At 40.2% G+C, this 15,748-nt stretch overlaps 1 protein-coding gene across 2 annotated transcripts in view; it reads right to left on the bottom strand.

Moving 5' to 3' along the window:
• Positions 1-1,295: 1,295 nt before the first annotated feature.
• Positions 1,296-15,748, bottom strand: part of DDC (dopa decarboxylase) — a 57,339-nt gene continuing 42,886 nt past the window's right edge. Inside the window, exons 12-13 of one of the 2 annotated variants that reach the window (XM_009638726.2) lie at positions 9,259-9,360; positions 1,296-5,016 (exon numbers count right to left, since the gene is read on the bottom strand). In XM_009638726.2, the coding sequence (XP_009637021.1) occupies positions 4,801-5,016; positions 9,259-9,360 (318 nt within the window). In that variant the 3' untranslated portion in view covers positions 1,296-4,800. Of the gene's footprint in view, positions 5,017-9,258; positions 9,361-11,228; positions 11,325-15,748 lie in introns of those variants that run through there. The other variant, XR_004841987.1, reaches the window with a different exon arrangement.

The following is a 15,748-nucleotide window of genomic DNA, read 5'->3' as shown; positions in this document are numbered from 1 at the left end:
TGAGCCGCAAGCCAGAGCCGAACTTGACAGAAGGGCTGGCGTGACCCCGGTTACGGCCAGGCGTTTTTCAGCCTTGTGTTGCTGAGGAGGAAACTTCCCCCGGGAACTCCCATTTGCAAAGTCGTGTGTTCAATCAAAGAACACACCGAGAAAAAGGCACCGGTGGCGAAAAGCAGGGTGCTGACGTGACCCGAGGGGGGAAGCTGGACCCCTTACAGCGCGTCTGGCATGAATAAAATGGGAAAAGCTTGGTTAATAGCAAAGACGCAACAGTCAGAGTTTGGTTTCCATTTATTAATGCTGCCAATTAAAGCCTACATGTCTGTTTAATAGGCTTTGGATGCAGATTTTAAAGGAAAGCGACAGCTCACAAATTGTAATAAAAAAAGAACTAAATGTCTGATTATTTTTCCATTTAGGCCATGTGGACTCTACATGTGCTACATAGATATTACTATTTAATCTGCCCCCACCACCCTGGTCTTCAGGATTCTCAGTTTTATTTCTCATTTCCTCCTGTGTTTGAGCAATTCAAGTTTACGCATGTCTCAAGGTTTAAACTCCTGTTGTAAGGCAACTGCAATGTGAGTGCTATTCATCGAATATGGTGTTCTTACAGGAGACAACAACAAAACCAACAACCGTGAGCAGAATCTCACACGTACAGGCAAGAGAAAATTAGGGATTTAAAAATTATAATGCAGTTCCCAGTATAATATTGTCATGGTTTAACCCCAGCCGGTAGCTAAGCCCCAGGCAGCCACTTGCTCACTCCTCCCCAGTGAGATGGGGGAGAGAACTGGAAGAGTAAAAGTAAGAAAACTCATGGGTTGAGATAAAGGCAGTTTAATAGGGAAAGGAAAAGCCACACATGCAAGCGAAGCAGAGCAAGGGATTCATTCCCTGCTTCCCATGGGCAGGCAGGTGCTCAGCCATCCCCAGGAAAGCAGGGCTCCATCACGCAGAACGGTGACTTGGGAAGACAAACACCATCACTCCCAATGTCCCCCTGTTTCATTCTTCTTCCCCCAGCTTTATGGGCTGAGCATGACATCGTATGGTGCAGGACATCCATTTGGTCAGCTGGGGTCAGCTGTCCTGGCTGTGCCCCCTCCCAGCTTCTTGTGCCCCCCCAGCCTCCTCGCTGGTGGGGTAGGGGGAGGAGCAGAAAAGGCCTTGGCTCTGTGTCAGCGCTGCTCAGCAGTGACGAAAACATCCCTGGGTTACCAACCCTGTTTCCAGCACAAATCCAAAACACAGCCCCACACTAGGTGCTGTGAGGAAAATTAACTCTATCCCAGCCAAAGCCAGCATAAATATATTAGCAATACTTTCATAAATACATATCTTTTCAATATTTCACCATCAGTAATAAAATAGATTTCTAATCTGTCATTTTTAAGAATGTAAATATCATACTAGCACTCCACTAGTTTTAAAAAAAGTATGTACCGTGACTGAAAAGTTACTTTTTTCCCTCCTTCTCTAGTAGCTGCGCTGTCTCCCTTGAGATGTGGATATTCTACTGAAGTACAATTCTGAGATACTGTAATTATTTTTAACATCAAACAGTATTAATCAGCACAGACTGTATTAGCGTTTGCACGTGAGGCACAATAAATCCAGGTTCACATATTGACTATTCATAAATACAGTATTTCTCACAGATATATTGCAAAGCTACAGGACAGAAACAGCAGTTTACGTTCTTCTTTCAAAAATGTTCTTTTCAACGCTTTTGTTCTTGAGTTGATTACATAGCCCAGATTTAGTTTTCAGATGACCTAGCATTAATAGTCTACAAAGGAATTACCATGTGGGGAAAAGAGGGTATGAGAGACCGAATACCAAGAAGGCTTTCACCGATTACATGCTCAAATCATCTCAGAATTTCAATCTGTGAATTTGAGATTTCTGTATTGGGCTGGCCATGGGGAAGCGTAATTCCATGGGTCTCGTCACTGCTGTTTATTAGAAGATTTACTTAGGTCACTTCTTTGAAAACAAAAATAAAGTAAGTTTTACTGCGTGTGTAATATTTTAAATTAACCCTTATCCTAAATTCTTTGCCAAAAGGAGTTTTGGTATCTGGACAACAGCTTCTTCTAAAACTGATAGCCACATGCTGAAAAATGTTTAATTGAATGGCAGTTTTGGTGACATTTTCCCACAAATGTCTAATTCTGGGCTGTTGGGAACATTTCACCTCTCCTGGGTTTGGATGTGCACCCTGCCCGTGTCCCTGTTCTGCAGCAGTCTGCGGCTCACACAGGCATGCATCACCCACCTCTGCTCTGGTTTCCATGGAGAGGATTTCCACCAAAATCCTCTTATGTTCAGTGTAGTGTTGCCTTACCTTATGCATTTCTTTTCCAACACTTATTAGCTAGATTTTAATTTCAATTATAGTCACATAAGCGTAAAGCAACTCCATTTCATTTCAGTGGAATTATCCTGGATTTACTCTGTGATAGCTTTGATCAGAATCTGATCTCTTTCTTTTTTTTTTTCCTGGACAGACCTGGTTATATATTTCACATACAAAATATATTTCACATACAAAATACTGCTCTGTCTCAATAGAGAAGGTGTAATTCTTCTCTGGCTCCTAGATTCCAGTGTTTTCATAATGTAAAAGCTGTAGAATTGTATCAGTGTGGACCATATTTGATGGAGGAACATTGTTTCCCAAGTCATGAGAACTGAAGGAAGTTGTTTTAAAACAACAACAACTAACAGAGAAAGGAAACAACTGCCAGCATTTTCCACTCTCTTCAGTCCACCTATCTATTGCATTGTGGTACTGCAGAAGAGCTTAATTTTATGAAATTGGTTCTGCTAAAGAGAATGATGCTATCAAAATTGCCGATACTGCAGCCAAGGGTAGCGTCTTGTGGAACAGCTCAGTCACCTGCTTGAATATTACTTGGTTTTGCCAGATTAATTTGTCATCCCTTGCTTCATCTGCTACCTGTGAAATCAATTCCTCAAAGAAATAGTAATCATCTTTTCCACCTGGGTGGATAACGTAGCCTCTGGCTAGCCTTACAGAAGGGCGGTATGCCATCGCCTCCCCTAGTCGCGTAGCTTGACCTGCTGGGAATGCAGAGCATGTGCAGTTTTCCTAAGTGTCGGGATTCGTGCACATCTCTTATGTACCACTTGCGCACACATTAATATGAATCCTTCCCCAGTTTGCACCGCAGAAGTGAGGTGATTAAGAATCACCAGAAAAATCCACCTGGTCCATAGTCAGCTGCTTTAATCCCTTCTGGAAAGACAGTGGGTAGGAGCAGACTGTGGGCCAAATTAACTGTCCTGGTGCGTATTTCGTGGTCTACTTGCAGCTTCCCAAATGTAGGAAGTACTTGCAAGGGATGGGGGAAGAAAGCGGAATAATTGTGCAAGTTGTTCAAGAGGCCTTAGAAGCTAATATGAGCAGTAAAAGGAAAAGATTAAAACAAATGCAAATGTAGAAATGAACCTACGGATTGTTATTCTTGGAGTAGCTATTTATTTTATTTACACAGAAATAACTGGAATTTATGTCTTCAAAATGGCAGAAGTACTTATTAAAGTCAGATACTGTTTCTGACTTTCATTTTGCCTCTTTGCCTGCCTTCAACGGGATGACGCATCAATGGTTTGTGTCAAGTACTGATTATTTGACTTTCTCTGAAGGTTAATTGTTTTCCAATATTTTCATGTTCCACGCATCACTGTTAATGGATGATACCCACTGATGGGGACACCACAGCATATTTGGGGGGTTAGTTATCTTGATTTTTATTTTTACTGTAATATGTTATCTCATCTGTTAGCTATTTTGAGAAATGAAGAGTAACATTTTTGCCATCGCATTTCTTAGCGCATTTTGTCAAAGATTTATTACACAATGAAGTAAGCAGAATGGCAGCCATAAAAAGAAATCACAATTCTATTTCACAGGGCGTAGCTTACAGATTATTTTCAGGTAATCACTGCTTATAATAACTTGGTTAAAAACGTAGAATACCAGGTAGCACATGGCTTTTGACAAAACTCTTAAGAAGGAGCTTTTCAGAGGCCTCATTATGAATGATTGAAGTGAAAACCAATGGCCAGCATAACTTATTTGCTGACATTTGACAAAATGGCCATTATACAAGCAAACCCTTTAGAAGAAAGTAGAAACCTGCTGTAAGGACTGATAGTATTCATTTAGTGCTCACTCTCCCCGATCTGGCTATGTAATGAAGGAAGTCTTCAAGTCCTAACTTAATTTACAAAATTACTGCAGCAAGCGTGTCGTGACATGATAGTGCCCCAAATCATGGCAACATTTGTGCGTGCCTGTTTAGATAGGACCTGAACAGTGTTATAGCCAGGCTGCTGCACTTCCCCAACTTGGATTCTTTCTGAAGTCATAGTAATGTTAAATTAATTGGTTGTAACACCTCACAGTTTCATCTGCGAAGAAAGGAGTGGGTGGGCTGGAGGTTAGTGGGGGCAATGGAGGGAGCACTATCCCTTCCATTTCCATTGCCTGGTTTAATAAATGCCCTTGAGTACAAACGGGTAAGAAATGACAGCTCAAGCCCCCATGGCTGTGCGCCGTGACAAGAAGAAACAGAGAAGCAACGACTCAGGTCACAACACAACTTGCTGGCAAGGATTTTGCTACTGCAGCTGGGCTACATAACAACAGATTTTGTATTTTTTTCCTTCATAATTTGACTTTCCCACCTGCCCCTAAAATAAAACTTGACGACACACAGAAAGCCAGTTAATTACCTCCTCCCCACTGCTGCTCCACTGCTGTTACTGCTGGTGGTGGTTTTGCTCCCATGTTTTCAGAAGATCAGTTGCCAGCTGTGAGATGTGCTGCCAGGCAAACTTGATGTGGGTGGATTCCACTGTGCGGGAACAAATAGCAAAACGTAGCACAAACTTCTCTCGCAGGTGGCACGGGACCAGATGAATCTTCTTGGCCTCGTTTATGCTTTTAAGAAGTGCCTTATTTAGTTCATTTGAGCCCTGAAATCGTTGCAATTCAACAGATATGGCGATGAATTTCAGAAGCAAGTTTGAAATATGTAAATCCCACCAAGCAGCCAAGCCCAAGTACCACCAGTAACACGCAGCCTCTTTCTCACCTCTCAGTGCTCTGCCATCCAAGGATTACACAAAGATGATGGCACAAGAGATAATTTTTCAGCCACAAAGACATTTATGGATTAACTGGGGCTTAGAAGGAGTGTTCACGCTGGGGCATTTGTGATAGGTGACTGCTTTTTTGTGACCTAAGGTCATGAGCTGTGTAGCTTCATGTAAAAGCATTCAATATTGAATCCATTTAATTACACTTTTCTTAGATCTAATCAAACAAATGTGGGAGGAAGTTTTGCAATGAACTATACTAACATCTGTAAAACCAACCTTCCAGTTTTCACTTTAGCGTGGCTGCTGTGAGAGAGTCTTTTGAATACGAAGATGGAAACCTTACCCTTAGTTAAGAAATCGTTAAGGTAATGTGTCCCTGGCATAAGTAAGTTTCATACTATCAGTAGAAACCCTAAAAAAGTATTTGCCTCAAGTTCTATAGGAAGTGTCTGTCACAGAATACTACAGAGTGGGTTTGGGGGGGGGGATTTTAGAAATGTGGTAAACTGACCCTCCCACTAAACAGTCTTCTGCATTCTGGGAAACAAAGATATAAATTTTAAAAACCTTGCAGAAGGTCAGACAGACTCTACATGCATGCAGTATTGAATTTTATCTCCTTTTAGTGTACGTCATTCTTGTGCTCAAATAGTGAATGTGAGGATTTCCCTTAGAGCAGCTGTACGCTCTTAATATCAGCTCTCAAAAGAAATAGGACTGCACAGAGGAGTACTGCTTCTTTTGCAGGTTCAGCTAATGTTGCATCAATGGTTTTCCTAGTTCATGTCCATCAGCATTTGAGAATAAAACAAAAGATGTCATCAGATTTTCAAAAACAGTAATAAAATGCTTTAAATGAAAACAATGAAAGAAGGGATCCCAAAAATCTTGGGATTTTTGTGTGATTTAGCAACACAGGATGAAATGCTAGCTGCCTATCTTTGACAGTCTTTGTTACCCAAATTAAAGGAACCCATCTGTCTCACTTTTATATCAGCAGGCCAAGAGATGGCTTCAGCTTTGCTGGGCAGTTTGCTGTAATAGCTTAGGATATACCTTGTTGGTCTTGAGTGCTGTCATTTTATTCTTTGGGGAACTATCTTGGCTGTTGTACAGCCTCTACTCTTTCTATGACACTGCTGATAACGCAGAACTGCAAGGGATGCTAGGAGCATCTGTGCTTTTACCACAGTGTCCCCTTACTGAACACCAACTGCAGTGAAAGAGTCACAAATGGGCAAATCCGCCTGTTCAGCAGCATTTTTGTTTCTGCAGTGGCATAGGTCTTCTTGAAAACATCCACATCGTAACGCATGTTCTCTCAAATCTGCGCAGTTCTGACTTGCCTGCTTAGCCTTTTCCACAGGAAAACAAAACCATAAGGGAGACACAGTTCCCCATTGGCACTGAGGATAAATGTATTATTCTCACAGTTTGGGATCATATTAGCGCTAGAGCTGAACCCAAGTCAAAGCCTTGTTCTGACTTAGCACAGGTTGTTAGGGAATTTGGATGAGACCCTGAAATGCATGTCTTAGCCTTAGTCTTGTAGGAGGTATTTATGTAACTCGAATGCTCCTAAGAAAGGGCCAACTTTGGTGTTTTTCAAGTCCCCACCCATTATGGGTCAGTCACTGGTGACAATGATATACTGCTTTCATATCAAAGGTAATCCATCATTAAAATGATCATCCTCACCTTTAATATGAAATGCATAGCACTAACTTTTAGGCAATACAGGCAGCTATATGATGCTAAGTTAATGCCCTTGGCAGGGGTGACAGGGGAGAGGAGAAAGATTTATATATCTTTCTTCTGTTCTACTCTCACAGCTTTACCTAGGGGCTGCTGTGACACTCAGGTGTCACACCAAATTGAAGTTATTAGTGCCTAATCCTCTCCTGGAGCTTTGAAAAGCCAGCAGCCAGCTCTGATTGAGTCTGTCAGCTTCAATAAGACAGTATTCTCACTCCCTTGGAGAAATGGCTAGCTTGACTTGTATTCATCTGCAGACAGGACAAGGAGGCCAAAAATTAACCCTTTGGCATGATATATTTGAGGAAATAGTTATACTAGGGAAGTCATAGATTATGACTTTTTTTTGCCTTTCACAGTCCATCTGCTCAACACGGTGAAAGGCAAAAAATTAAAATTTACAGCTAAGCAAAAAAATAAAAAAGGATTTCTCAAGAATAAAGGAAGGAAAAATACTTCATACTTTTACAGCTGTGCAGCAGTACAGTTCAAGCACCCTGTCCCTGAGTCCTACTGTAACTACATGAAAGTTGCAAGTATTCTAAGATGCATTTTAATATGAATTACAGAAATCACAGGAAGATTTTTGAAAGAGTGGTTTAAAAAGCAAATAAAGCTGCAAAAATAACTATAAAAGACTACTTATTTTAAAAGCTTGTTAGTTTTGTTTTCTTTTTTTTGGGTAGGGAAGGCAAGCGATGAAAACTCTGCTGCTTCAACACTGGTTTTCAGCAGAATCACGCCTTTATTCTACAACTTGTCCAGAAGTTTCTTAGCTAGGTGTCCAATAGTTACACCCTATTGTAAAACTGTCTTTCCCTGTAGATCTGGTTTCTTCCTCTGGATCATCAGGGACAGGAGAACAGATGTAGGTGAACCACTGGTCTGATCAGAAGTGACAACTCCTGTGTTGCTATGCTCTATTTCACCAGGACTGTTCCTTTAAAGTAAATGTAGAGCACTGACTAACAGCTGTCTCTAGATCTGCAAAACTAGCGTTTGCTTGTGCCATGTGAGAGAGCAGACTACAGCCAACATCTTGTTGTTGAGCAATAAAAGCCACAGAACCTATTCCTCAAAATCTTTTTAAAAGTTCTCGTTAGGAAAGAAATTATATTCATGTTTTCACTTACTGGAAAAACTCCACTCTGTTATCTGTCTGATCCCCTAGCAACAGATCTTTTTTTTTTTCCTTTATTTTAAACAACATACATTCACACAGATCCTTTTTCCTGTTCCAGATGAATTCACCATTACCTTATCGTTAAAGATTTGTTAGCTCCTTCAGCCAATTACATCAAACTTGGGTAACTTGGGGAACTGAATGACTGAGAGAAGAATTTGTGAAACGTAGTAATACCACACTACCCAGAAGGAGACAAGATGTGCCTGTGAGCCTTCAGAAAAGCTAAAAGCTCATTTAGGTATTACGTGAACTAGAAAACACCAGTGCTGTTCCTATCACTAGGTGTTCAGATTCAGTGTCACAGTTCAGCCCTTTAAAGAGACTTTAGTTGCAAGCTCCTCTATTAAATGAGTTCTTTACCTAAAACAAGACATCGATCCCCTTTTGATGTCTGATTAATCAAGTGAACCCTCCCAGCTACTGCAGCTCTTACGCTCTGAGTGCAGAGTGAGTTTTCTAGTTTCTGTCGGGCATGGCCTCCACGTCAATGAACTTGACACTTAGAGAGATTTTGGGGAATGAAAGGCAAAGAGGGGCAAAAGGGTCACGTTCAGAAAAAAAAAAGCAGACCAGGGCCAAGGGCAGTTGGGAGGCTGGCCTCCTATGCAACCGGTTCTTACTCATATCTTGGTCCAATTTGCCCAGTCTGATTGTAGGATTTCATAAATTAAAATGTATTCTTTAATGAAAACAACAAAAAAGTGTTTACTACTCTAATCTTCATCCATGACAGTAATTATATATATACACATACACAACTGTATACTAAATATACACACATACAAAATTAACTTGACAAGAAACATCTAATACATGCATAAACACTCACACATCATATAGAAATGTCTATGGAAATATATTAAAACAATCATCTTCATCAAAGCCCATCAAGCATAGCATGTAACAGTCATTTTGTATGACTGGATAGGCCACTTGTTTGCCTTGACTATATATATTTCTAGACCCTAATATGCTTGAATTTCTCTTAAGCATTTGATTAATTTTTAACAAAATTGTCTTAAGCTTCTGTCTTTAATCTGCTTTATCTACATGAACTCTCTTTACTTTCCTTAAAAAATAATTAAGTATATTAGCTACAAAGCCTATATTCAACTGCAGGTTATTGTATTACTGTAAAACATGACAGAAGAAATAGAAGGTCTCAGCTGCCTTACCTTCAGCCGAAAACAGACCAGTCCCAAGACAACCTCAGCACAGATCTCAAATCTTTCATCCTGAAGGACTAAATGTTCAAATTGATGCGACAGCCTGACGTGCTGAGAAGAGAAGGATAATATCTACATTGTATAAATTTGAGTCATCAAGAGAAGAGATGTGCTAAGTTGTTTCCATCCCTAAATTCTTTTCTCTCTTCCCTCTTCTGATATGTGATAATATTCACATATGGCCATCTGTTTATGTTAACTTACATCGCATTTATGACTTCCAGAGACCATACTGAGCCATCACTATATCAGTAGCTCAGTCTATCTTAGGCAGTACTAGTCTGTTTCTTAATGAAACATTTCAGCACAGTTTTATAACTGTCATGATGCCATATTAATAGCAAATCATCATAATGATTCTTCTTCAGGTTTTCTACCACTGTCAGTTTGGGCTGGGAACGACTAAAGAGTCCCAAAGTTATTGTGGGGAAAGGGGGAGATGCACAGATGTATGTAGAGAAAAATGATCACCATTCCAGTGCAGAACAAGCTGGAAAGATAACACTTTTTAGAATAGTTCACTTAATATGAGAATAACTATGAAGAAGGGGGGAACTTGCTCACTCTTCTGACCGGGGTGCTCATCTCAGCCAACCTGTTTAGAAGTTACTGGGGAAAAATGAGTGACATCGGACACCAAGCCAGAGCAATTATTTTGAAGCATAGGAAACCAGTGCTCTTCCAAAATCAAACAAATAGGAAAAATACCCACAGGCATACTAACAGCCAGCTGGGAAGCCTTAACATCGGTCAGTGATGCTTGCATACCGATACTGCATTTCACTTTCTCCCAAACAGAAAATGAATTCAAAAGCACTTGGGAAAAAAGAACCCACACCCTCATCAGGTACCTGCTGTACCTTATCCAGTCCCCCTCTCACTGGCTATCATCACTCGCTACCCTTCATTACTTAGAAGACAGCAGCAATCAGCTATTAGAATTACAGTTTGTCTTCATGCAATAGCCAGTCTGCATCAAAAGTTATCAGCAACATCTAAAATGTGTAGAAGTTCCTTAACTTTTATGTATTTAATTTTTATATTTAAGATTGCAAATCATTTTATAAACATAAACAACTAACTCCATGTCTTTTCTTTCCTTTGCACTTTGGCTTTTTGCAAGTTCAAGGACAGATATCAAACAAAAATGAAACATTTCACTTTGGGCCAGAGTTAGATGTGGAATGTTTCATCTCACAAGAACTTTTCCCAAAAGGGCAAGAACAAGGCCAAACAGAAATTACAGAAAAGGAAAAACAAAACAAAAAAAAGAAAACGCATTTTGCAATCTTAATCATAGCCTTCTGATGTTTGTTTATTTCTTAAAATAGAAAAACATTGTTTACATTGAATCAAAACGTTGATTCAAAACCTTCATATTGGGCATACTGGTACCCTATGCAACCAGCCAATCTTACTGTTGTTACCACTTCCTCTCTGCTGTTTGTTACATCCATTTATCATCTCCCTCTAAAATTAGAGTGAAAGCTCTGAGAGTCAGGAACGAGACCAATAAAATGCCCAATCCTTTCCAAGGCATTGGAATGTCCTGCTAATACAAATAACATGAATTTACAGCTATGAAAATTGACCAGTGTGTATGTACACATACGGATACTTGTATGCATAAGTGCATGGAAAACATATGTGAAATAGGCTCGCGTGTTGTAATGGGCTTTTACTGCCTCCTCCTATCCTCATGTTCTATAGCCTTAACCAAGCTGATGTCTTCTACACAGCTCCACAAAATTTCACACCGCATATACTAGGTCTTGGAAATCAAAGCCATAAAAAAAAAAAACATGTTCAATGAGGTGAGAATTTCACAACTGTTCAGCTGAATGTAATCACCAACTGAATTTAATCAAAATTGACCTGGGTAAGAACTGAATAGAACAAAAATTTAAGATTTGGCTTACTGCGAGTAGTTTGTACAAGAAAACTGCAGACCCATGCTGTACATTTCAGAGCAGCTATTTATGTCCACTTTTTGCACTAAAGAATTTTTCAGGAATCTGAGAGAAATAAAAGCAAGGGGAAAAAAAGGAATGTTCAGTAAAACACAAATCAAAATTCTGGAAGAATTTTGTGTTCATGTCTGGATGCAAATCCTTTTATCCATAGGAAGTCTTAACAAGGAGCAATAATTTGTAAAGCCACTGGGGGGCACCAAGTGTTTTAGATTATAGAGAACTGGAAAGGGGGGAAAGCGGAGCTTTAACTGGTTTCACCTGTAATAGCTTTGCTTAACACAGTTTCCCAAGGCCCTGCACCTTTGAGCCATAAGCTATTGTCCTGAATTGCTTTTACAAAGACTGTTGCAACCAAATGTAATTAAACCAAATAAAGTTAAACATTATTAAGCCTGGAAGTTCAAACTCTTTAAAACCGAAGGGCTTTTAGGTATCACACCTGCCTCTCTCAGCAAGTCTGCTCTGGATGTGGCCATGGCCATAACTCATAGGGTGACACGTGTGGCTTTCGTGCTTCGACTTTTTGGAGAACCACAGGCACTGGAACTAAGGACAGGAAAGAAGGTGAGGTAAGAACTGACAGGCTGTTCTCAGTTTTCTGCTGGATGTGTACATACCAAGCCTGACCGATGGCTATTTTAACCCTCCAAATGTTTTTGACTTTGACATTTGTGTCATGTTGTGTACCTAGCATCATTAACGTAAAGTTGACGTTCAAATATTATTTAACCTTTAAAAAATATTCTATTTAATGCTGTTATATAATTTAACAGAAAAGTGGACATACACAAACCAACTCACATGCCGTTTCTAGCAATATCATTTGGACAACCCCTTTATCATGTGGGTGCCCAAAGTGGAATTACATGGACTGTGTTAGTGACCTGAGAAGTCTTGGTATATAGGGATAGAATACCAGTCCTTTCTTCACAGTGAAATTTAGTAGACTGAAGAAAAGAAGCTTGTAAGGAATTTTGGTGTATCACTGTCTATCTCAGGTAAATACTTATTGCTCTTCTGCAGTGAGAAGGGAAAAAAGAAAGGGATCTGATTCATTTGGTTATTCAGGATTCAGGGAAATGTCTTACATAATCACTAATGGGAGCAGTAAACTTCTGAGGCATTAAGCTGTGGTCCCTATTTAAAAAAAATCTGTATTTGTATATGTGTGAATATAAGTATAAATAAATACAAATAAATAAAAAAATAAAGGCTCCTGCATTGAGGAGTTTAAACTGAATTTTGATTTTTGGACAAAGCCTTCAAAAAAAAAAAGTTTTTGACTGAAGAGAGTGTCTCTGAAGCATCAGAGTACATTAATGTGTATATGCAAATAAGCACACCTGCCTAGCCTTGATCACTCCATACTTTTCCTCCTATAGATTTCACCTCTCTACCTGTCTTAGCTCGCATCCCACTACACTCTGAAGGAAAATTCTGTCAAAAGAGTCTTGGCTTGTGCCACTCCCCAGTTGAAATGCTGTTCTGTACAGTTCCAGTTTCTTGGTCTCTGCTGTTAATTTTTAATGGAATCCATTATCCTCGGTGAAGAAAGCAGGATGTAGTACACTGATTTCTTCTGGTCCTATGGATGATTCATCTAAGTCCAAATAGTCACGGGGATCAAAATACAAAAATATTAACTGCTAAATTTCTCAAATTACTTCTGAGGTCTTTGAGAGGACTTAAACTGACAAAGGAGCAATATACAGTCAAGCAGTTTGCAAATGGGCCGTTTGGGTTTCACATTTGCACTGACTCTGAGTGCTTGGAATCAGTCCAAAAGACTGTTATTGTTGTTGGTTTTGTCCTCTTTCTACATCTCCTCTGCGGCTTTGGGACTTACCTCCAAAATTTGTATTTTTCTCTCCCCACATCCGTCAGAGATGACTGTCCTCCTCTTTACCACTGCTTTAAAACCTATAGTTTGCAATAGGTTAACATTATATGTTGTGTGGGAAAGGAGTGCGTAACTGGAAGGTTTGGAAAACAAAAGTTATTGTATCTAAATCCAAGTCACACATTCTCATTTCCCAGGAATATTTTAGTTCCTAAGTGCCTTCTGGTTCCTACATTCCAGGTTGCAGTGGTTATCTAGTCATTTTGATGCAGACCTTAAGGCTTCAAATGTAACAAATATATATTTTTCTTAAAAGATACTAATAAGAGAAAAAAAAAAAAGAAAAAAAGAGACAAATAGGGGGTTTTGTGGCAGTTTACATCCAGAAAAAAAGAAAAGGTTGTGAAGAGATAGTTGCAGATATCTTTGGTCTTCCATACAGAAGCTTGCCAGTCACACAGCTAGTAGGGTGGCTCCTTAAGGTTAGGCAGTGGTTTTTCCCTCTGTGTTATGTCAAAAGCTCGCCACTGTTGAAAATCTCAAATCACTTTGTAAGTAACACCTGGCTGTGCAGAAGAAGCCTGACTAGAAGGCTATAAACACTGGATAAATCTTCCTACAGTTTTCTATGACTTAGGAGCTGAAGTGTATTTTTTTTCCCCAGGTGATCACAGCATCTATATTGGGATTTGTATAAACTCAGAAAGGAACTGTAACCCTGGGTGCCAAATCCCTCAAAAAGGCCCAGCCCTGCCTCTGAACAGGCATGCCTGCTATTGTATAGCACGACCAGGAATGGCATGCCCTACACACAGGTATGCCGGCCTACAAAAACTTTGTGGTGTGCGGCTTCATGCTACATCCCAAACACCAGCATCCCCTTCCCCAGGTTCCAGCCCAGGGAGCTGTTTCAAACCTCTGCTCTTCTGCCTGTCTCCCCGTGCCTGGCCCTTTCCCTGGGGCAAATCCGTAATAACACAGCAGAGAGGGAGACAACTTCTTCCCGCTTCCCCAGCTCCAGCCACTCCACTCTCCCCTTGAAGGCTCCAATACCTGCGCTTCTGCCACTGCTCCTGGGTCTCTTTTCATTCCACCTATGTCCACTCTGTGACCCACTGTAATAAACGCAGCTTCAGAAATAATTCTGGCGACTACAGGGCTTCACTTAAAAGCACAGCTAGAAGTCCCAAGCACACAAGATACTCAGCTATTCTCTTCAGGGACTGCCTTTGCTAGCAGTGGGAATACAAAAGCTGTTACTTGCAAGACGCTACAACATGGTGAAAAGAAAGCAACTTTTCAAGGCCAAGCAGTGGAACAAGCAATGCTAAAGTGAAGTTAAGTTCCAAATTACTTTTTGTTCAGCAACTTGTCTATAGGTTTGAAAATATAAACCAGTGTCAGGCTGCTTTACGTACTTCATTACTATGCTACCAAAAGAAAACTCATCACAATAAATCTGGAATCAAGGATAATTCCTGAGAAGAGAGGAAAAAGGGGCAAGATATGAAACCCATTTAAAAATGTTATTTTGCAGCTCCTGATATAACTTTACCAACACATCTGCAAACTCGCAAGAGTTATCTTAAATACTGCTAGAGGAGGGAGCAAATGAAATGCATTTCTTGAAATGTAAGTAAGTTCAACAGAGAACTGCTGGAGATAGAATTGACTTATTTTTAAAGCTGCTTTGGAACGCACTGAATTTAATCATTACTCATCTTGGGGGGGGGGGGGGGGGACTTAGTGGTTCCAGTTTGACAGATGTATATGGTGACCCAAATTCTGCACTTAATTACCCCTCTTGCCCTTTCAAAGTTGCAAACATAAGGTCACCAGGGAACACTTTAGTCCTTAATAAAATATTAAACACACACACTCAATTCAACAAGCCCTTGGAAACCTAGCTGTCTGAATTACCTTTACAAATAAGGGAACATTAATTAAGAGTTTTACTTTGGAGTCAGCATCTTTAAGAAAAGACTGATTTGCTTAGCCTTCTTGAACTGTGTTATCACAGAAAGTATAAAAAAAAATTATCTTCAGCTATGATTATGGGAAGACGAGCGCTTTTTGGCTGGACAGTCAGGGAAATGTCTGGGAGATGGGGAAAGAGGGAACTTGTTGAATGTAAATACTGACCTGTGGAATTCAGCCTGATAAAAGGCCGTGTAATTAATACGGGGTTTCCAACCCTCTATTTTCCCAGTGAGAGATTTAGCCCTACTTAAAAACTTGGCATCATATTAAAATAGTTGCAGTTTCCAGAAATCTAACGTAAGAGAGAAACCCACTGGAAACTGTAATGGTGGCCTAGTAAAGTGATAACCAACCTTGTATCAGTTTTTCGTCAGGTAGGGTATGTATCAGATTGTCACAAGGATGACAGAACATCAGGATTGCCACGGTTGTCAAAATTTATTTCTGAAAGCCTCATCCAAAGAGACCTGGACAAGCTGGAGAGGAGGGGCTGTGTGAACCTCATGAGGTTCAACAAGGCCAAGTGCAAGGTCATGCACCTGGGTCGGGATAACCCCCAGTATCAATACAGGCCGGGGGAAGAAAGGATCGAGAGCAGCCCTGCCGAGAGGGACTTGGGGGTGCTGGTGGATGAAAAGCTGGACAT

The sequence above is a fragment of the Egretta garzetta genome, unplaced genomic scaffold (genome assembly GCF_000687185.1).
Source record: "Egretta garzetta isolate BGI_Z169 unplaced genomic scaffold, ASM68718v1 scaffold264, whole genome shotgun sequence".
Lineage (NCBI taxonomy): Eukaryota > Metazoa > Chordata > Aves > Pelecaniformes > Ardeidae > Egretta > Egretta garzetta.
The sequence above is the reverse complement of the archived record's forward strand: the minus strand, read 5'-3'. Positions and strand labels throughout refer to the sequence as shown.